The sequence below is a fragment of the Nicotiana sylvestris genome, chromosome 9 (assembly GCF_000393655.2).
Source record: "Nicotiana sylvestris chromosome 9, ASM39365v2, whole genome shotgun sequence".
In the NCBI taxonomy this organism is placed as follows: domain Eukaryota; kingdom Viridiplantae; phylum Streptophyta; class Magnoliopsida; order Solanales; family Solanaceae; genus Nicotiana; species Nicotiana sylvestris.
The window spans coordinates 152,009,001-152,031,880 of NC_091065.1; the positions used below are offsets into that span (position 1 = coordinate 152,009,001).

The 22,880-nt window shown below is 36.1% G+C and overlaps 2 protein-coding genes across 2 annotated transcripts; both read left to right on the plus strand.

Moving 5' to 3' along the window:
- Positions 1-1,279: 1,279 nt before the first annotated feature.
- On the plus strand, positions 1,280-19,635 carry LOC104247119 (AUGMIN subunit 5). The gene is made up of 10 exons (XM_009803071.2): positions 1,280-2,091; positions 2,815-3,354; positions 4,140-4,281; positions 4,649-4,825; positions 5,219-5,428; positions 6,713-6,898; positions 13,865-14,024; positions 17,637-17,832; positions 18,047-18,182; positions 18,927-19,635. Exons 1-10 carry the CDS (start codon positions 1,598-1,600, stop codon positions 19,053-19,055), a joined length of 2,370 nt encoding a protein of 789 aa, XP_009801373.1. The 5' UTR covers positions 1,280-1,597; the 3' UTR covers positions 19,056-19,635.
- Positions 19,636-20,675: 1,040 nt separating this feature from the next.
- Positions 20,676-22,276, plus strand: LOC104247118 (uncharacterized). The gene is made up of 2 exons (XM_009803070.2): positions 20,676-20,953; positions 21,199-22,276. The coding sequence occupies exons 1-2, from the start codon at positions 20,782-20,784 to the stop codon at positions 21,975-21,977; spliced, it is 951 nt and encodes a 316-aa protein (XP_009801372.1). The 5' UTR covers positions 20,676-20,781; the 3' UTR covers positions 21,978-22,276.
- Positions 22,277-22,880: the final 604 nt, after the last annotated feature.

Sequence of the window (22,880 nt, forward strand, 5' to 3'; positions counted from 1 at the left end):
TAAGTTTTTTCTCGCTCTTCAAAGCAACATGACATTTGTTTTTCGTTGGGCTAGATGGTATTGAGTCTATAATACTTGCAAGAAATATAGTCTTTATTTTCAGGAACAATGTCTGAGAAGGCATAAAACAACCTTTGAAATGATGGCAGATGGACGATTTTTATAGAAGTAATAACATCCTTATTGGAGTCAAATCTCTCCAATAATATATTAAAAGGTAAGATAAAATAACAGCCTATTATTAACAGGATTCTTCTGTGTGCGTGTATAATTTTGGTCATAGCAAATGTGCATTGGCACATCCCTTGTGTATAAATAAATTAAAAAGAAGAATTATTTTTTCCTCGCTTTTTTCTCTCTCTCATTTTCTACCTACTTTACTTTTAAGCGCCCAAATTTTACTATATTTAATTCTTCCCTTCCCCGTCGTTATTTATTAATTAGATGGTTAACACCTATTTATATATGCTTCACACTTTTCCCCTTCCGCTATTAGTATAGTTTATTGACCAGATATGTTAATATCTCAGCTTTATGTAGTCGTTTTTTTTTTTTTGTTTCCATAGAGTTTGTCCTTCCCTTCTCTTTTTTTTTTCTTTTGGTAAAACCTATTTAACATAGGAAATGTTGAATACATCCTTATTGCCCTATTTTTTTTTCTTAACCACGCAAGCATTCTACTCCATGGAAGAAAAGAAACGCTAATAGGCAAGCTAACATGGATGGTACAATCTCATTATGTATCTGTAAAATATTCTTTTTGTATGTATGTACAACTTTTTGATACTTCTAAGTTAAAATCTCTTTAGAGTAATAAATTATTAAGGGAGAATCTTAAAATATTTTTTATTATAAAGTTGAAGTAAAACAGACCTATAAGTTTAAACAAATACTTTTTGTATGAAAACCTTATAAATGGTTTATACAAAAAGGTAAGCATTGTTCTATTTTTTTTTTTTTTTTTGTATATGTACCTTTTCATATATGTTTGATATTTAGCATTTTTCTTATGTATGGCTTACATTATAGTTTATTATTTTTTATATGATAATATTCTATTTCTTCTACATTGACTTATTTCACCAAAAAAAAAAAAAAAATTGTTTAATCGAGCGCGAAGCGCGAGTTTATTACCTAGTTTTGACTAAAAACTCTAACTATACCTTGTAGAACGTTTGGGCCGGGCGGCAGTGAAGGTGAAGCATTAGCATTTAGCACGCGTAATGATTCGAGCGGGACCTTCTATATTTTGAACTTTCACTATTTTGTCTTTGTGTTTCAATTGTCCATTTCGTAATTCTGTACATTACGAGTGTGGATCCAGTGACCCACTAAGCTACAGATCCCTTACGGCCACGCTACTTCTACTCTAACCACTGCCGGCAATCACATTCTTCAGATCTGTTCATCTTTTATGAAAATTCATTTCTCCCATCTTACTTCCCCGAGTTTTAGTTTTTTAAACACTCCCATTTTGCACCAGTTCGCGTTTTTGGGGTATCAATTGATCAACTAACTATGCGTTAGTTTGGGAATTTTCGCTACTGGAGTGAACTTAGCTGCATTTTTTAGGAAATTGGAAACCCTAGTTCCGATAATGGCAGGGTCCGTACAACCAGAAGCTATACTGGAATGGCTTCAGAAGGAGATGGGGTACCAACCTTTAGGTTCATACGCAGCTTCAAGCAAAGCAGCAATGCCCACCATCGATTCGCTTCGCAAGATTTGCCGTGGGAACATGTTACCGATTTGGAATTTCCTCTTGAACAGAGTGAAATCCGAGAAAACTGTTGAAAAAATCCGCCGCAATATCCTTGTGCACGGAAAAGATGATGAAAATGTTAATGCTGTTGATTCAGGGAGGAGTAAAGGGAAGAAGAAGGAGAAGGTAGGGGGAGTGGGTAGGGACAATGGTTTGGGTGAGAATAGTAGGGAATTTGCATTGCAGGAGAGAGACTTGGCGGAGAAAGAGGTGGAAAGGCTAAGGCAGATAGTGAGGCGTCAGAGGAAAGAGTTGAAGGCAAGGATGTTGGAGGTCTCGAGGGAGGAGGCTGAGCGTAAGCGCATGCTTGACGAGAGGTCTAACTATAGGTATCCTCTCTGAAAATTAGCTTATTGTAACGTTATTTTGTCATCTATTAGTAACTACTAGCTTTGTGTTGTTCTTAATTTTGATTCCAGTGATGAGCTTATTTATAGAAGAAAGTCTTGCGTCGATGCCTCATCTTAAAGTGTAATATGCAAAAGGCAAATCTATCTCTTCTAGCAGTTAATTGAATCCATTACATTCTGCTCGGACCATGTATACGTATACCCAAAAAAGAAGAAGCAAATGTATGTGTGTGTGTGTTTATATAATAATGATGGTGGTATCGGTCTAGCTTGTGTCCACCTCGACTATTACCGGGTACCTGCTACCTCCCACCAGTATAGATAGTGGGTATATCTGCCCATCAAGGCTTAGGCGAATGAGAAGAAATCACCTTTTTTGCCACCGCCGGGATTTGAACTTGAGACATAATTGTTCCTCTCACTTCATTGATCATCAAGCCGAGGAATATGTATATATAATCGACTATACCAACTCCAAGTTCATTTACTCTAAATTTTTGGATTCACTTTGATAATATGAAATCGAGTTAACCTTGTGACTATTACTACTGACTCTCTGAAGGTAGGGATGGGACGGGTTGGATTATTTTCGTCATTGTTAAACTTGCCCATTTTCTGTCCATAAGCAACAAGAACCTGTTTCCAGACTGGTTAGCACTGGTGGCATTAAGTATAGCTGATATTGATACTTTTTAAGTGCAGACATAAACAAGTAATGCTGGAGGCTTATGACCAACAGTGTGATGAAGCTGCAAAAATATTTTCGGAGTACCATAAACGTCTAAGTTATTATGTTAGCCAAGCAAGGAATGTTAAGCGGTCTAGTGTTGATTCTTCTGCGGAGGTGATTACTACTTTTCATGCAAATGAGAAAGAATCTGTTTATTCAACTTTTAAAGGAGCCAAAAGTGCAGAGGATGTCATTCTCATTGAAACAACATGGGAAAGAAATATCAGGAAGGCATGCGAGTCTCTTGCTATGCAGATGGCTGAAAAGATTCACAACTCTTTTCCTGCTTATGAAGGAAGTGGAATCCATATGAATTCTCTGTTACAAGCTGCCAAGTTAGGTATTGACCTTGATGGTGATTTGCCCGATGAAGTAAGAGATGCAATTGTAAGTTGCCTGAAAAGTCCTCCTCAGTTGCTACAGGGAATCACTGCATATGCTCAAAAGCTGAAGACTTCGATTACTCGAGAAATAGAGAAAGTTGATGTTAGAGCTGATGCAGAGATTCTAAGGTAATCTGATCTTCTTAGAAATAGCTTTAAAATCTTCATTTATGAGTGGAATTACGTCTACCTTGGATTCTGATTGTTCTTTGCTGTGATTATTTGAATGAGCAACTGAAAACTACTATAACTCCTATTTTCCTGTTTTCTTGTTTCTTTTTGCAGTTACCTGATTTGGTAAATTTACTTTTATGGGAAATATATGTTCATTTTAGTGTGTGGAAACTTCTGACTTTAATTATGTATGACCAAAAATTCAATTGATCAACTGTTGCACTTCCTCATATTTTAATATATCAAAAGGTAAATTAATCAGAGATAAGTGTCATACCAATTGTAGTCGATGCAAACTAGTTAGAACTATACTTAGTTGCTGTGACGCTTATATTAAGTTCGGTGTTGGGAGTCCTTTTATTCTGGTTAGGCACTTTTATACCCGTCTGGGGTTAATTGCAAGATTTCGAAAATCTGGTTTAAAGAATCTCTGACTTGCCTTACAAGATAAACCGTTCAGTATTAGAATGAAATGGACATGAGAGTGGAATGCATACAGAAGATTGATATAGCTGACCCAATTATTTGAGAGTTGATTGATGGAATGAAAAGGTAAACTAATTCAAATTATCTGTTTAATAAAACATGTAATTTCTGACAAGGCCACCGATTTGAAAGGGATAGAGTTCTTTGGTTCCGCTTGATTTTGTGGTAAGGTGTATCTGCTTGAAGCCAGTTTATGATAATTGTGGTATGATGATGTACCTATTCATTGTTATCAATATTTAACTTCAAATCAGGTACAAGTACGAGAATGACAGAGTAATGGATGCTTCTTCTCCTGATGTAACGTCACCTTTACAGTATCAGCTTTATGGAAATGGCAAAATTGGAGGTGATGCGTCTTCAAGAGGGACTCAAAATCAACTTCTTGAGAGACAGGTCCTTTTTTATGTCATCGCGTATAGTTATTTGCCACCTTCAAGTTTTTACTTTGCGAAGTTCCTTAGGCTTTTTTAATAGATTGCCTTATTTTTTTTTGTTTCTTGAAATCCTTTTGGAGCTCTTCGTAAACTGTTGCTCCCTTTGACCTGAATTGGGTTTCCAATTTGACTTGATTATTAGTTGAGTGTTTCCCATCTGTTATACTTCCTTCCCAATTTTTAACCTGACATGGATGCTGTGAGTTCATTGTTAGATATACACTTGTTTTTACGGTTGTAAGAACTAAGACCTTTCATTTTTATATGCAGAAAATCTGTTTATTTTGGTATATTTTCTAAACTGTCTGATTTGTTGTCCTATGCAGAAAGCACATGTTCAGCAATTCATGGCTACCGAAGATGCATTGAATAAAGCCGCAGAAGCAAGAAATATGAGTCAACAGCTTTTAAAGCGCCTGCAAGGAACTGGTGATGCAATCTCTTCACACTCACTAGTAATTGGTGGAACATCAAAGAGTATGAGCAGCCTCAGACAACTTGAGGTTTGACTTCTCTCTTATAAAACTTAAAAATACTGCATAGGCTGTGGACCTGTGGTAAAGCGGGATGCGACACCTTTCTTGGTTTCTTTGAAGAACATTCTGAAGTTGTGCGTGGGCAACTATTGATTGAATAGTGTTATTATTATAAGGGTTATCGTACTTCTTCTGATTAAGTTTAGAGATGTAAATATTGAATATATTGTATTTTTAAAGGTGTTGAATAGTGCTTTACTTTCCTTTGGTTTGTCTGCTTTCTCTTGGTAGTTTCAAACATGCTGGTCTTGCGTGTAATCTTATAATCTTCTCTAGCACAAGCCCGGTTACTTGTATGAAACCTATTTATTGATTTTGTACACGTGGGATGTCCTTGCAATTTTTTTCTTCCTTTTGTAGCTGGAGGTCTGGACAAAGGAAAGAGAAGCAGCTGGATTAAGAGCTAGCGTGAACACTCTAATGTCTGAAATACAACGTTTAAATACATTGTGCGCGGAGAGAAAAGAAGCTGAAGATTCTTTGAGAAAGAAATGGAAGAAGATCGAAGAATTTGATGCTCGGCGATCAGAGCTTGAATCTATTTATAGTGCCCTACTGAAGGCAAGCATGGTACGACTGAACTTATGTCCATCTATGCGGTGCGATATGTCACTACACCAGCCTTCTGTTTTAACATTTTTATTTCCTTTTTTGGAGGGAGGGGGGGGGGGTTGCATGTGATTGCGGTCTGAAGATATGAGACACTATTACTTTCCAACTTAGTGCATGTGTACCTTAAGCAATGTGTTGGAACTTGGAACAACTAACTTGAATTGCTTTGACCATTAAATCAGATACTCGTGCAATGGGACTCCTTAAATATGTTTGAGTTTACTATATGATCAAATGTAGCCTTGCACATAGTCTAAATACTTTTGTTGGAAACTAAAAGTGAAATTTCCCATGGCTTACAATTATGTTGATCATTTACCAAAATGGTCATTATCTAGTACTCCCTCAATTCTATTCTATATATAACAACAAACATTTGACTGGTCAGAGTCTGAGATGTTAATTTGACTTACCTCTTTATTATTATTATTATTTTATTTTTTTAGTCGGTAAAGAGTGGCATATTATATATAATAAAAACACCAAGAAGAGGTGGCTGGATGAGTTACAAGCAAAAGTATTTGATTTACCTTTTTATATTGTCAATAGTTGAAGAAAACACTAAAGTATGGTTGAAAAGCTGAACGAATTGTATAATGAATTTGAATCTTAAAAGTTGTATAGGTATGGGATTGTGTAATATTCTGGGACATCCCTAAATCGAAGAGTGTCATAAAGATTGAAGCAAAGGGACCATATGATGAAGTTATTGGCATAATTAATATGGCTTCAGCAGCCCAACCTTGTCTAATGTACTAGTTCTGTCCCATTTTATGTTTGAGAAATGAGTGAATATAGGATAAGGCATGAGAAATGTCTTACGTCTTAGACTTTTATAGATTTGTACAAAGGTGCAAAAAAATGTGGTACCTGTTAGAACACTGAAGTTTTAACATATGCATTGTTTGACGACCTAGTTTGAAAGGTTTACTGGATAAATTATTGGACAGCATTTGGTTAAACAAAATTGGGTGGAAGTAGTAGGTTATATGTACATTGATGTGCAACTTGATGCCCATTCCGATATATATGCATCTCAGTGTGTCTTCACTGAAGATTTTCCAATTTGTTAATAAATTAGATGTTCCACTGACATATTTATGCTTTTATGCTGGAGAATCTAGTAAATTTTTTAAGGGATTACAACTACAGTGACAACAACAACTAAGCCTCAATCCTGAGCTAGTTAGAAGAAATTTATTAGTTGTTTGATTGCATAAAATTTTCCCTGTTGCTATGTAGGATGCTGCAGCATTTTGGAGTCAGCAGCCATCAGCTGCAAGGGATTATTCATCAAGTTCTATAATTCCTGCTTGCACTGTGCTCGTAGATTTATCAAACTGTGCAAAAGATCTTATTGAGCAAGAGGTTTCAGCATTTTATCAAACTCCTGATAATACACTTTACATGCTTCCATCAACACCTCAGGTTTGTAGATTTCACTAATCCACATATCTAATAAAGACGGTTTAAAGAAATTTAAAAGAATCATTGACGCTGCTAGGTTTAAGGAGGATTTGTGAAATCAACTTTTTAATTGTATGCTAATAGAATCTGTGCTACTTCAGTTACTAATTATTTACTTCTAATTGCTTATTTTTTAATATTTTGGAGACAGTGCAAATTATGAATGAAGAATTAGCAAAGTGACTAGTCTGCTAGGTTTCAAAATCAGATTTATAATGCTCTTCTTGATTGTTTGCTGGTAGGATCTATGTTGTGTTGTAAGCTGAAAAGTAAATTTTGCGCCCACATATTTCCCCAAAAAACACTAATACCACATGTTATGGAACAATCAATTTGGACCAAGGGAGTCCTTTTGAACTAAGTGAATAAATGTAGATAAGCATGCTTTTAGAGGTGTTGACGGGTGTGTCATCCTATCCGGGTGCGGATCTAGAGGTCAGATCCTTCATAATCTAAATTTTAAGATTCGGGGATACGGGATCCAGATACGGATACGAGTGCAGGGATTTGGCAAAAAATAATTTAAAATTCTAAAAATAAATTTATAAAAATTTCCTAAATTATGAGAAATATTTTGTGAAAAACTTACTTGTCGGTTGTGGACCGTGGAGTGCAACCAATAATTCTGCCGTTCATTCACAAAATTTCTCAACACGGAAGAATGCTAACTAGAATGAACCAAATTATAGGGAGATAAAACTCTTGAAGATCTAGCAAACACGTCAAGCTTTCACTATATTGATTTGCTTATAATGGAGAACAAATGGGGTACAATATTTTTTAGTATCTCTCGTCGAATGCCCGTCTTCTGCAAGTCCCTCTTTGAAGCTCTCTGCTTCTCTCCCTTAAAAAAGAAAAAAAAGAAGAAGCAAGAGTTGCTGGATCCATCTAAAGGCCTTCCCCAATAGCGGCATACCCGCTTCAAATTTACCCTAGCTTTTGTTTTGATGTTGGAAGTCAATATGTATTTTATCTTGAATTTTTCTGTAGCTTTGGTCAAAGTACCCAAAATCGGTTGACCATAATATCCGATGTGGAACCCACATGAATGTCGTGTCGACACGGGTATGGCAGGAAATTTGAAGAGTCCGCGCAACATAGGTGTCATTTCATCTAAAAATTAAGTTGTTTGGCCGAGCATTCTTTATTTATTTAGTTATGTCTTTAACATGTCTCGTCACGTGCATGCTTGATTTTTTTTCTCCATGGGCGAATTACATGATTTTTTAAAAAAATAAATGTAGCAGTATTTATTTAATTCTTATTTCTAAAATTAAGAATAAGTGTCTCCATAATCTTTTTTTCTAGTGTAATAGTAGGTATATTGGAAGTATGGATCAATATATGGATTTCTTAGATCAGTTAGTAGGAAGGATGTAGTTGCTTTTGTGATATAGTACAATATCTTCTAGTCTTTCTGGAGTCCTGTGCTTTATTTGTACCATCTTGGTAACTTTATTAATAATACCTTTACCATTTCACAAAAAAAAAAAAGTAACAATGAGACTCGAACTCAGGACCCTTGCCTGCTCTAATATCTTTTCTGTCCATCAGGGTTTTTTATCTACCATTCTCCAGTTTATGCTAGATGCACTTGCATCTCTGCCTTCTTGAAGGGCCCTCCTAATGTAAGGGCTTTGAAGCGCTTGCATATTTTTGGTAGTCTTCTTAAATATTGACAAATGCTGCTATATATTTGTCATTAACTGATTGGGAACCTAAAGGTAGGGTTGATTCGACATCTAATATAATGCTGGAAAGCTCCTTTCTTGAAATCTGAATTTGGTTGTTTTCTTGCTTTGCACCCCTTTTCCTTCATCTGCATCCCTTTTTCCTTCATCTGCACCTCTTTATCCTTTATTCTCTGATTGGTCATATGATGTTATTATCTCTTCTCATTTAAACAATCATGCTATTATCTGTTGTTTTAATGGTCCCTCAGCTCCATGTTGCTTTTCCTCCTCTTTCCATGGAGAAGTACTTTGTATTTATTCACTCAACTTTTTTTGTTTTTCTGAAATTCCTCTACTAAGAACTCTCTCTTTAAGTTATTTTAGGTTAGTGTGACAAACTATTCGCTTTTGACTCCGTTTCTTTTCGCATCTAAATACTTTTTTCCTGCATTTGTTGTTGACATTTGATAATTTTGAGTGTCTTTCTTATATCCCCTTTATTTCTTCTACTTTCAAAGAGTCCAGTTTCACATGCTTTTAGGTAATTCAATAGTAACAACTCTTCTAAATTTAGAGGATACCCCAACGGTCATGAGAATACTAACACTAACAGTGTATGTAAGTCTTCCTCCTGTAAGGGTGTCTAACGGGTGGGCTGGGCCGGGTCGGGCTGGGTAGGCAAATTTTGGAACCGAACGAGTTGGGAATCGGGCCGGTTACGGGTTAGGGCTTACCGGGTTTAACGGGTTCGGGTTCATCCGGGTAAAAAATGAATCGTACGGGTTACGGGTACAAGGGGCCGGGTTAGTGTAATTTTTAATTTTTTTTTTGTATTTTGTATAACTATTGTAAGTTATATTAATATAAAGTAAAAATATAAAGAATATAATGAAGATGGGAAAAAATTGCACTTATAAATTGCAAGTGCTACATTTATTTCAAAATTCAAACTTACAAATTGAAAGGTTTACATTTAACTACAAGTAAATTAACGAAAAAAGAGTAAATTCAAAAGTTTTGCATTGCCTTAGTAAGTTCTTCGTAATCAATATGAACTGATTGGCCTTCTTCTGGAGTGTTAAATTCAGATGGGTTACCATGCGTTAATATATCTCCAAGTTCCTCGTCTTCTGGGCTATTAACATCTTCACGTCCTTGATTTCTTCGTTCCGATCTAATCCAATCTCTGAAACATACTAAAACTTCCAAAGCATTGCTTCCCAATTAGTGACGGGTGTCTCCAAGTTGTTGTCTTGCTTGGACTCTCTGACACAACATTTGAAATTGGCACATTCAGCACGTCCCGAGCCATAGCGGAAAGAACAGGAAATTGCTTTCCATTCTCATGCCACCATCCCAATGGTGAAAATTCCTTTGTGTGAGGCTCTTTTTGCTTCTGCAAGTAGAATTGAAGTTTATCAATGTTCCTGCTACTAGTTTGAGTGTTAGAAAATGTAGAAAAAATATTAAAACTATCAAGGCCTTCATCATCATCCATAGTAGTAGAAGTGGTACAGTGCATAGTGGGATTAACATTGCCTACATTAAAAGCATCATCATCAATTATATTTGCATAATAATTATATAATTGTTGTAAATAATCATTTAGCTTGTTCATACAAACATATATATCTGGGGTTTCAGTTGGTCCAATCTCCATATAAGTATATAAAGCATTCATTAATTGGTAACAATCAGACATCTTAATAGAAGGATTTAAAACAGCACCAATTAAGTAAATCGGAGAAATTGGAAAGAAATATTTTTTGAATTTTGCTTGCATTTGTTTAACAACATCCCTATATTTTTCTTTCTTCTTAAATTCAAAGAGTTTAAAAGAAATTTCAGCTATAGGTACTAAAGCCATAGGAACAGTAGGGTAATATGCTCTAGAAAACTCAACAGTAGCTGTATAAAATTTATGTAAAAATTTAACAACACCATTAATGACCTCCCAAGTAGTAGTTGTTAACATATGGTCTGGATCAGTACAATGCACATTAGCAACTTCAGTTATTGGGCATCTATATTTGTAGCAACATTTTAAAAATATATATGTATAATTCCATCTAGTAACAATTTCGTCTGGTATGAATCTGGGTTTAAGGTTATGCTCGGTATACTTATTCTTAAATTCCCTAATTCTAGATTGTCTATTATTTCCTTGAATAACACCAGCTTCTCTTCTAACATGAGTAATCTCAGTTGAAAATAAATCAAGGCCACTTTTAACAATTAAATTATAAACATGACATGCACACCTAACATGAAAAATTTCGTCAAGTGGTGGTTGTAAATGCAATTTTAATATTGAAATTGCGGCATTATTGCTAGAAGCATTATCAAAAGACATACACAATACTTTTTGTTTGAGATTATAAAATTCAGCTTAACAAATAGTAGTACTTATAAACACAGCAGTATCACTCTGATCTTCATCATATTTAAATCGATAATACGTTTTTGCATACAATAATTATTATCTATCCAATGACGTGTAATTGTCAAATAATCATTTCCATTAACAGCATGGCCAATATCAGAAGTTAGAGAAACTCTACAAGGAAGGTGGCTAAACAAATAACGTATGTATGTTTGATATTGTCGATGAAGTCTAAAGATATCAGATCTACAAGTACTTCTAGGGATACCTTTTAATGAAGGATTATAAATCCTTTGAATATACATAATAAGATATGATGAAGAAGCAAAAGAAAAAGGTAGACAACCCAAAGCAATCATTTTTGCTAACTCCTCACAATCCTTCATTTTATTATATTTCATAAGTCCTCCAGTAGTAGGGTTTAGAGTTGCTTGATTTTCATCTCCATCAGAGCCCCATTCTATAGGATGCTCAATTCTCATATGTTTACTAAGTGTCCCGGTCCCCCTAATTGTCCTCCAGTCTTATGTTTAAAAGTATTATTACAAAGTTTGCATTTAACTCTATCAGTACCTTCTATTTCGTCAAAAAATTTCCAAACCTTACTTCTTTTTCTCCGATTAGTAGTCGGGGCCACAGGTGGTCTACTACTAGCACCATCACCACCACCCCTGCTACCAGCTCCAACACTACTAGGTGTAAGTGGTATCTGATCTTCCATTTCTAATTCATTATCTTTTATACCGAAATTTTCCTGTAATTGTTGATAATCTATATTACTATCAGTTAATGTTTCAGGAATATGTATAGAGTCATTTAAATTACTACCAGATGCTGAAGCAGAAGTACTACCTCTTTTTTTATTTCCCCGATGAGTAACCTTATTACAAACTCTTTTTGCAGCATTAAACATATTGTGAAAATTTAACTACTAGCAAAAATTAAATATGTAAATAAAATAGTAAATAAGAGAAAGAGTTGGAGGGAGTGCACCGAATTCGGTAATAAATTGAACACTTGATGATTTCACAACTCCAATATTACCACGAAGAAACGTCAATTGTTCAAACTTCAAACTTCAAATATTAAATAATACAATAAATGAAATTCCAAAAAAAAATGAGAGCCAAATACTTAATTGCACTTTAGGTGAAGAATGAGAGAATGATAATTGTGAATATGAGTTTGAGAAATGAGAGATGAGTGAAGAAATGAAGAAGAGGGGGATGTATTTATAGTTTTTCAAAGAGCTAATTAGGTAATTACAAAAAGTGTTTATGTTTTTTTTAAAAAGCCCAAAAATGGGCTATTTGTGCAAATCTGCCATTGGGCAACGACTCCAAGGCCAGAAGACCGTTGCCAATGGTCAGAAAAAGGCCCCACTATAAAAAAATAAAAAATTAGGCAGCCGTTATACCAGTCTGGGCCGGTCCGGTCCAGTTAACCGATTCTACAGTAAAAACCGTTGCCCAGGTTTGACCAGGCCGGTTAACCGGTAGCCCCAACGTAAACGGACCAACCCCCCTTACCCCATTAACCCGGCCCCCTTGTACCAGTTCCGGTTTTAACCGGTCTGGTCCGGTTACGGTTAAACCCGGCCTGTTAGGCACCCTTACTCCTGATTCAATATATATATATATATGTAAGTCTACCCCCCCCCCCCTCACACACACATGTAGGTGCATAGCAATCCATGTTATTAATGTCGAGATGTTATCTGTATATATGTTTTAAAATACATTGGAGGAAAACTTCTTCCTTTTCTTTTCCCTTTTCTACACCGCATTACTGAACACAATATTCGGGAATAACTATTTGACAAATGGAGGAGAAGCTAATGTGGCCTTGAATTTTGAAGACAAGAATCACAGGGAAGACCATTTTATCAAGTTTAATTTGTAGTACCATTAGCGTTCACATAGCTCCTCCTCCATTGTCAATAACTATTTGAATGAAGTAAAAATCATATCAATCAAGTTTAAAAGCAATTAAATTTTTTTCTATTTCTATCACAAGATGTAGCTTTATGTTTTTTCAGAGGTAATTTTCTTATAGCAAGTTTGATTTATTATTCCTAATCAATAAAAATACTTTCCTAACGTTTTTAACGATTAATGTATCAGTTTATCAACTATATTTATTCTCTAGTACTGTGCTTTGAAAGACATAGTCCATAGGTGATGAGGCACACATCATAGCACCTTAACTCCTGAAGTAAAGCGCAACTTAAGCGAGACGGAGCTCAAAACCTGCTTTTACCTGAACTATAGTGTTTAAGTTAAGTGCAAAAACTTTAATAGTTGTATGAAGGGATTTTTCATTTTCTCAGGATTGACCTCGGTATTTATTTATCGTGACATATTTTATGATGAAAACTCTTACCATAAGCAAATGGTCAAGATATTTATGTATTAGAGGCATCTTGTACGACGCTATGATATATATATTCATAAAAATATGTGTATATATGTATAGAGATATATGGCTTTTTTCTTTCTCTTCTGATAAGTTATATATACACACGCGCGCGAATATATATGAGCCTGTATATATAAGCTTCTCAGTTTTGTTGCCGGCTAGAATGTATTCACCTGGTAATAACTAAGTATATCCTCCATCTCCCTGCCAAACACACAAAAGAAACTGAAGGATTATTTATTTATTTTTTCTTCTGTGGAAGGTTAAGATAAGCTAAAAGATGGAAGACAGAGAGATGGTGGTCTTACCTAAAATGATAATTTAAAAGTTGGCAAACAAAATGACTGACTGATAATTATTAGTTGCTATTCTGTTTTACATTATCGTCTTAGTACCTTTTGCAGTTTACACTTGCGTCGTCTCCCTTATGGTGTGTTGTTTCATGCTAAATAGGCTCTATTGGAATCTATGGGTGTTAGTGGATCTACTGGACCAGAAGCTGTTGCTGCTGCTGAAAAGAATGCTGCTATGTTGACGGCTAGGGCTGGTGCCAGAGACCCGTCTGCAATTCCATCTATATGCCGTATTTCTGCTGCTCTACAATATCCTGCAGGTGAGTTTTCTTCTTCATTTCAATGTATTATTATCGCTTGAATCAGATGTTAGGTAGCCAGTTTTATTTTTCTCCAACTTCTAGAATAGTTTTCACCACTATTATTTAGCAATAGCCATTATTAAAATGCATAAAAGGACTTGTTTAAGAATAAGGTCTTTTGATCTGAGATGTTGTTTATCTGGACCTGGAACTTAGAAACATAGATTATTGTCCACTGAGACATGTGGCACCATAGCCCCTTTGGTTTGACAAGAATGTGACCCCTGATAGAGTATTTGTGTTGAGAGTACATCTAAAAATTGTGGGATAGAGCCACAAGAAAGTGCCAAAGAAGAAGATGTTGACGCAAACATGATCTGTTATTCCTCCAGATTTGCTGGAAAATGGTTGATTGCTCATGTTTTCAGCTGATAGAGTGCCTACTGATTTGCAGCGGCATTCATTACCAATATAAAGTAAAAGTGAAAGTTAAAAAAAAAGATATCTCTCTCTCACATCTTCAGAGTTTCAAACCAGAAGGAATTGATGGTCCAACAGATCCATGAGGGGGGGAGGGTAGTATGGGACCTCTATTTTAGAAGGAACATGCAAGATTGAGAGATTGCGGAGCTCCAAGATTTGTTGACACTGCTATATGGGCAAGACAGGCCCCCCATCTTGTGATTCTTGGATATGGGGTTTGCGTGGCGATGGTTTGTTCATTGTGAAAAGTCCAGAGCATGTTGGTGAGAGAAGAGACCACTTTTCCATAATCCTCGATCTGGATTCCTTAGGCGCCCACGAAGGTGTGCTTTTTTGCATGGCTAGCGGCGAGGGGAGTGATTTTGACTGCTGAAAATCTGCGAAAGTTGTTGCACTGCCTTGTGTCCTCGGCTTTGTAGAGGGCAATCCTGAATCTTTTTGGTGTTCAATGGGTGATGCCAAGCACTGTAAAGGAAATATTATATAGCTGGGCCGGTTTCCGTAGAAGAAGAAAGCAAAAGGCGTGTAAGTTCGCCCCGTTAGCTCTCATGTGGATAGTTTGGGGGAAGAGAAATAGGAGAGCTTTTGAGGGGATTGAGTCACCTTTTTCACATCTTAAGAATAGTCTTTTATCTTTGATCGCTTTTTGATGCACTCATATAGCCCCTACTTGTATAGAAGATTGAGCGTCTTTTGTAGAGAATCATGTTCTGATGTAAATTCTCTACTTTTTGGTATACTTTCTGTATACGGGAGTTCTCTCCCTTTTGATTAATACAATTTACCTTATGAAAAAAAAGTAATAATAACAATACTATTGAAAGTTCTCTACCAAGTCTAAAACCTATTCCCAACTAGTAGGTAGTACCTGTATGGATCTTTCTCTTCCATTGCGCCTTATTTTTAGCTAAGTTTGCGTTGATTCCAAGAAATAGTATAACAATACTATTGAAAGTCCTCTACCAAGTCTAAAACCTATTCCCAACTAGTAGGTATTACCTGTATGGATCTTTCTTTTCTATTGTGCCCTATCTTTAGCTAAGCCTGCATTGATTCCAAGAATTTGTAGGTCTTTCGAGATGACTTCCTTCCATGTAAGCCATCCAACCCATCTTTTTAATCCTTGCACCTGTATCCTTGCCCCCGAAACTTAAAATTTAGATCATGATGGATCCAACCTCTAGACCCGCATCCGTATCGGACACCTGCACCCCAGTCCGAGCAACTTAGTTCGTCACTATAGTTTCACACCTATGTATTGATGTATCTGTAGGTCGATGTAGGACATGACTGAACCATCTCAAGCGACCTTCTCTCATTTTATCCTCAATGTGTGCTACTTGCATCTCATTTTATCCTCAGTGTGTGCTTCTCTCATTATTCATACAGTGATATGAATAATGATGAAAATTGGCATAAAAGGTATTGAAGTGTGTGACCATCTCATCTAAATTACTTAATTATATTAAATCTCAACATGACCCCTCACGTGTAGGCCTGATCTTTTTATTTATGGGCCAAACACGTAGAAATTCTTTTTTATAATGGGTGACTGAGGCTCGAACCTAGGACCTCTTGCCTGCTTTGATACTATGTTGAAGTGTGTAGTTAGAGTGGGCACACCCATAATTACTGAAATATATTTAGTCTCAACTGTGGATACGAAGAAACCATTTGTAGAGGAGAGAATAAGGGTGTACAAGGGAGAGGAGCTGTTGTCTCTTTTGGTTGTTAGGGAGTTGAGATTTCTCTTTATTCTTGTGAAGATTAGGCTGAAGAATGAAGATGACGAGTGGCAGACTGAGTACTAAAAGATAATATCTCTCATTTATAGGTTGTTCAATGTTTGAGTTAAGGAACTATAAAAGTAGTTCTTTTAGCTCCAGTGGTGCCAAAATCCGGAAAAATAACTTATTCTTCAATAATCAGATGCAATGAATATGTACTTATTTTGCATACTATCTAGATATTCTAAACTCATGCCGTGAATGAATACAAGTTTTAGACCCCTGAATTTCCCCACAAATTAAGAAAATATCTAATAATAACGTAAAGTGGGAAAAAAGAGAAGAGTGGCTGGAAGCCTAGACAATCATTATCGATCAATCATCTCTCAGGAAGTAGAGCAAAATGAATCGTCTTTTGAATTCTCATTGTTGAAGGTGTAGAGAATCAATGAAGAAGCTTACTGATTTAATTGAAGGGAACTAAGACAATTAGCTTAGCTAGCATTCCAAAAAGAAAACTATCTCCGGAAAGCAAAATTTGCATTTGGGATCGGGTGGAGCCTTAAATCAATTGGAAAATAGCATAGCTATTATTGACTTGATGGTGACTCTTGTTCCCATGAATACAACCTCTTGTTCCCAGTTCTTGGATCTTTAGACTAATATTCTTTTGGAAGTTATTTTTGTTGATTGTGTTTAAATCTAACTGTATATCATACCGTTGAAGTGTTTTAGATGGAAAAGATATTTCAGTGTCGTTAGTCGAAGTGTTGAGTCTGCCAACTTGTCTGGCTTGGTTAGAACAGCTATGGGCCTATAGTTTCTGGTGCAGCTAGCAGGTCTTGAGCAACTATAAGATGGATATAGTTTTCAATTCTAGGTGCCTAATTGGACCAAAAATTTAACCACCAGGGCCATCTGAGTGTTAGAAACAGTAAGGGAAATTCTACCTGATTGGATACCTGGACATCTGAGCTTCTATCAATGCCCAACATGAAAATATAACCAGCAAGGAGAAACATCAGCAACCAGGAAGGATGTGATAATTTGCAAAACCTTCAACAATTAAGGCAATATAAATCACCTCAAACCCATATAAGTATACGGCGTGCTTGTGATTACTCTATCCCATAACAAAATCACAAGAGATGACCTAAACCATGAGTAATCAATCTGAATAAAACCTATATGAATGAGTCTCTTCAGCTCATTGTTAGCTTGTTATGTTGTTTTTGTAATATGTACTAGATCTGTTAGACACAATTGCTTTTATTGAACTTTAGATACTCCATACCACGACTTTCTTGAATTTTATATTCAGGCATTGTCTTTTGAACTTGGCTTTGCATTCCTTGATGTCATACTTTTTACACGTAGTGATTATTGTATGTACATCTTTTTTTCTTTTCTTTTTTTTTAGGTTTGGATGGCTCAGATGCCGGCTTAGCAGCAGTTATAGAATCTTTGGGATTTTGTATGAAGCTTCGTTGTTCTGAAGCTTCTATATTGGAAGACTTGGAAAAGGCAATCAACTTGGTTCACACACGACGAGATCTTGTTGAAAGTGGTCGTGCGTTATTAGATCATGCTTACAAGGCACAAAATGAGTATGAAAGGTGCGGCAAAGGTCATGCATCAATTTTTCCTTTTGTTTTCTTTGTCGAATCCTTGCTTATTTGCAATGCACAAGTTTTTTTAATGCTTATTCAAACCAGAAACCAGGTGCCTTTACAAAAGATTGAACTCTAGTGCCTGGAATATTGTATTTCATTGTTGGACATTTGGCTTGACCAATATAGGTTGATTGGTTTTATTACCTGTGCTTTGTAGGACGACAAACTACTGCTTAAATCTGGCTGCTGACCAAGAGAAGACAGCGACTGAGAATTGGCTACATGAATTGGATGTAGCTATTAATAATGCTAAACACTGCCTTGACGAGGAATGCAAGTATGTTCGGGGCCTGGTGAGTAATTTTTGTCGCTATGTATTTGTTTACCAGTTTGTTGAAGTAACATCTTATAGGTATCTTAGAACTTAGTTGGATAAAATGATGGAATTACACATTTCTTTCGGTCTTATATGTTCAATCTATTTAATACTTTGAGATGGGCTGTGTCAATAACCATCTTGTATTACATGCTGTCAATTATCTATCCAGATACAGACATGGTCCGTGAGAGTGTCCAAAAAGAATGTAGGACACGCCACAAAAGACTTACTTTTTTTAATGAAGAAAAGACTATATTTTATTTAATTAAGTGTATTTTGTAAATCATTTTCTTTGATATTTATCATTTCATGTCAGCCAAATGAAATCTTTACATGTATGCTAGATTGACCCTCCGTGGATGAATTTCCAAGATCTTTCTGCATGATTGCATGAACAGAAAGTACTTCATGTGAAGTGCCAAGTACCCATATGTGGGAAACAATTGAGTTACCTTAATTGATCCAAAGATTGTGTTTTGAATTTGTTTGGTGTTGGCAGAAAGCCAATTCTTCATGCTTCAGTTTTGTTAATTCAAAAAGGGGGAAAGCAAAAATAAGGGTCTAACTTCGGAGAAAAAAGGAATTCAAGCTCTTTAACCAAGATATCTTGATGATGCTGTTATGTCTTTTTTTTTATTTCCTTTCTCACATACTCATCTTTGTTCTGTTCTGGGAAGTTTACTTTTTATGAAATGTGATATTGTGGAATCTTTTACAGGTAGATGAATGGTGGGAACAACCAGCATCGACTGTAGTTGACTGGGTTACTGTTGATGGACAAAATGTTGCTGCATGGTGTAATGATGTGAAGCAGCTTAAGGCATTTCATGATCAGCAACTTCGTTGAATTCGATTTTTTAGCAGCTGTTACACAATGTCTGTAAATTTTCCTTTTCTCGCTTGCTAGTTCTCTGCAACTTCTTGGGGTTTTGGTATTTGTCGATGTTTCTTGCAGCAGCAGCGACAAAGCAGGTCACCTGCAAACCTAGGCGGCAGTTGTTGAAGAACAATTGAGACTTCAACCTAGACCTAGGGACTGTAAGATATTTTGAGCCAACACTAGTCCCGGAGAGGGGGGGGGGGGAATTTGTTCGAGGTTGAAATGTAGGTCGAGTGCAATATCTTGTTGCATTTCTCATTTTGTACAGAAATTCTTGTGTTATTTTGAAAAAGAAAAGAAAGAACAGCTTACGTATGGAAATCTCAAGGACCTAGTTATAAAGTAGGTGGTCAGCATGTTACAGTATTTGAGCCTCGTTATATTTTCCTGTAACACGTTCTGATTGATGAGACAAATCATTCAAGCTTCTATGCTTGGTTTAGATTTTAATTTTCTTCCTTGTATGGCTTAGTAGTGGTACGTTTCTTAAAGAATTTGGTAACTGAACCAAATTATAAGATAGAAGCTGCAGATTTTGAAGTTTGAAGTGTATCTATTAGTCGAATGATGGGCAGACATACTAATTGCAATGATAACGTTGTCCAACATGGAATATATTTTCGAAGGGTTAAAAGTCTATCTACATTTAGCTTTCGAGTTTTGTATTTTTATAATTGTATTGGAAGATAGATATAGATATAGATATAGATGAGTACTTAATTTTGCCTGATTTTGCGACATCTACCACAATAACTGTTATTGGTTCTAAGAAGCTTAAAGGATTTCACATGAATGCAGAACCAGACTTGCGGGAATTCTTTTTTTATTTTCAGTTTAGATAGGGGTAAATTTCCTAACTGTAAAAATACAAATAAGCAACAATCTCGTGGCCTCTACCAGCTTAAAAGTTGGATAACCGAAACCCATACTATTTTGTAGGTCTATTCTATTATGTATAATATAGTTTTTGGACGAAAGGATCAATTGAACTCCTTCGAACCATGTAGCGCCCCTTTGTGCAGGGGCGGATCCATCCTTACAGTACCGAGTTCATTTGAACCTAGTATTTTCGACGTGAACATAAATTTATGTATAAAAATTCAATAAAATTATAACAAATATTAAATATGAAACTTCAAAAATATATTGGGTTTAATATAAAATCTTAAAAGTCAGAATTTAAATCCTGAATCCGCAAATGCCTGTGTACAAACAAATTGGACCAACCGTATCATAATTTCATAATATCAAGAATTTTGTAAGTCCTACAGAGGTCTCGTGAACCAACAAGGACCCACTGTCTTCTCTTGGTAATTCTCATTCTTTACCAACTGAAAAAGAAAGAAAGAAGCAAACTCATTAAATTAAAAATGACTAAGAAAAAAGATAAAGTGAAGCAAGTTGACATAATTCCAATCTGTATTCTTGTCTTTGTTTGGTGGCAGCAAGGTGAAACTACTATTGCAACTTTGCACTTCACAAGTTTTGCATGAGCAGATAAAGAGGATTTGGGCAAACATCCATTATCAAATTATGTTTTAACTGTCCATATTCTACTGTATAAATCTCCCACACCAACAACATCCCCAGTATATAATCTTATTACTAGCTAGGTAGCCAAGCAATGACTCATGAGAGTTGAAGTCTTCATTTTTGTGCTCTTGAAAAGCTACAGCTTTGTACAATCTAAAAGATGATAAACAAGAGAATATCTTGGTTTTGGATTATACTCCACTTACTTAACCTTTCAGTTTCACAGGCTAGGCCTATTTCCAGACATCACCTAACTGCTGTTGTTATAGGGACTGTGCTCTGTGATGCTTGCTACCTACAAGATTTTTCAAAGGCTAGTCACTTCATTCCAGGTTCATTATCCTTGTCACCTTTTTTTATAATAGTATATTTATTGTAAATACATTGTAAAGAATTTTACACTTTAACATATCATAGTAGGTAACGTGCCTTATTTTCCAGGTTATTCATCCTACTTTTTGTGGACAGTTACGTGTACCTAGTTATCCTTCACGTAGAGTAAATTATTTTACACTGTTAGTATATGCTTTCTTTCTTTGGAGACTTCTAAACTTTTAATGCATGTTTCTGCTTTTAGGAGCTATTGTTGCAGTAGAATGTGCAAATTCAGGTAAAAGGTCAAGTTTTTACCAGGAAGTGAAGACAAATAAGCATGGAAAATTCAGTGTACACCTTCCTTTCTTGGTGGACAAATATGTCAAGCAAATTAAAGGATGTTCGGTTAAGCTGATCAGCAGCAGCAAGCCACATTGTGCTGTGGCATCACCAGCAACTTCATCTTCCTTCCAACTCCGCTCGAGGAAAAAAGGGATACATATTTTCTCTGCTGGATTCTTCACTTTCAAACCTGTCAACCAACCAAAGCTCTGCAACCAAAAGCCAAGTAGCCATAGTACCTACAACAAAGAAGTATATCTGGAGAATTCTTTAACTTCAACTCCTAATGATCCCACATTTTCTCAACCAATTCACGGTACACCATCAAGTTTTACTACCATAAAACAAGGATTGCTTCCACCTCTTCCAAGATTGCCTCCTCTGCCGGAGCTCCCTCCTCTACCACCTCTTCCATTATTTCCACCAATTTTTCGTCCACCTCCAACGTCTCCACCTTCAACATTTCCTCCATTTATTCCACCACCTCTACCAGTTTTAACTCCTCTTTCACCTCCAATGTCTCCACCTTCAATATTTCCTCCAATTATCACAACACCTATACCAGGTTTAACTCCATTACCACCACCACCTCCGCCACCAACATTCCCTCTCCCTCCGTTCCCATTCCATCCCATACCTGGCTTCCCTGGAGTTCCTCCTGCTACCACTTTATCTCCAGAGAAAAAGAACTCTCCTTAGTCCAAACACAAATATAAAAACACCTGCAAATAGCTAGTAGTTTACATCAAACACTATGTATAACTCTCAATCATTCCCTTGGGTTCAAGGCAGAATAAAGAAACAAAGGAGATATATTGAAGACTTGGTGATAAAGCAATAAAAAACATTAAGCTGGCGTTCTAAAAGACCTTTTTCTTGTTACTTCCTCTTCATGTTTGTAGGTTTGTTGTTTAGAAAGCATATAAGATGGGATATGGCAAAGTGATTGTATAATATCTAATAGTTCTTCAATAAAATCTACTACTATTAACATGTGACTGCAGTAAGTAACCACTCTGCTAATCTACTGAATTTAAGAATTAAAGATATCTGTATTCTATAAGAATGTGAAGAATATTGCCTACACTCTCCCCCCAAAGCCCAACAGCTCCTCTGTTTCTAATTCCTTGGCAATGCCCAGATTCAGGTGTTCAATAGGTAAAATACCTCAGTTGAAGGGCAGCCCGGTGACATCCCGCGTTTACGCAAGGTCCGGGGAAGGGCCGCACTTCAAGGGGGTGTGATGTAGACATCCTATCCTAATGCAAGCATTAGTGGCTAATTCCACGGCTCGAAACCGTGACCTGTAGGTCACACGAAGACAACTTCACTGTTGCTCCAAGATTCCCCTTCGGGTAAATACCTCAGTTGAGGTGTCTAAATGAAAAATGGTTACAATTTTAAGGGGCCGTCCATGTATTCAGCCTAATTCCTTTGTTGCACTTGGACCGGACAAGATGGAGTAATTAGCTGCTTCTCTGTAATATAAAGTACTACATATGGTGACTCACTAAAATAGTTAATTTGAAGATAGAATTAACTAGACTTCTAAAAGATGGCCTAAATTTTCTGCTTAGTTTTAGAGGATGACGAATGCCTACA

Bases quoted from the DNA above. Each gene is read 5' to 3' on its own strand.
- LOC104247119 (XM_009803071.2), top strand. From the start codon at position 1,598: ATGGCAGGGTCCGTACAACCAGAAGCTATACTGGAATGGCTTCAGAAG. The intron at 4,282-4,648 runs GTCCTTTTTTAT...TGTCCTATGCAG, and splicing joins ATCAACTTCTTGAGAGACAG to AAAGCACATGTTCAGCAATT. The intron at 17,833-18,046 runs GTGCGGCAAAGG...TGTGCTTTGTAG, and splicing joins GCACAAAATGAGTATGAAAG to GACGACAAACTACTGCTTAA.
- LOC104247118 (XM_009803070.2), top strand. From the start codon at position 20,782: ATGATAAACAAGAGAATATCTTGGTTTTGGATTATACTCCACTTACTT. The intron at 20,954-21,198 runs GTTCATTATCCT...TTCTGCTTTTAG, and splicing joins GGCTAGTCACTTCATTCCAG to GAGCTATTGTTGCAGTAGAA.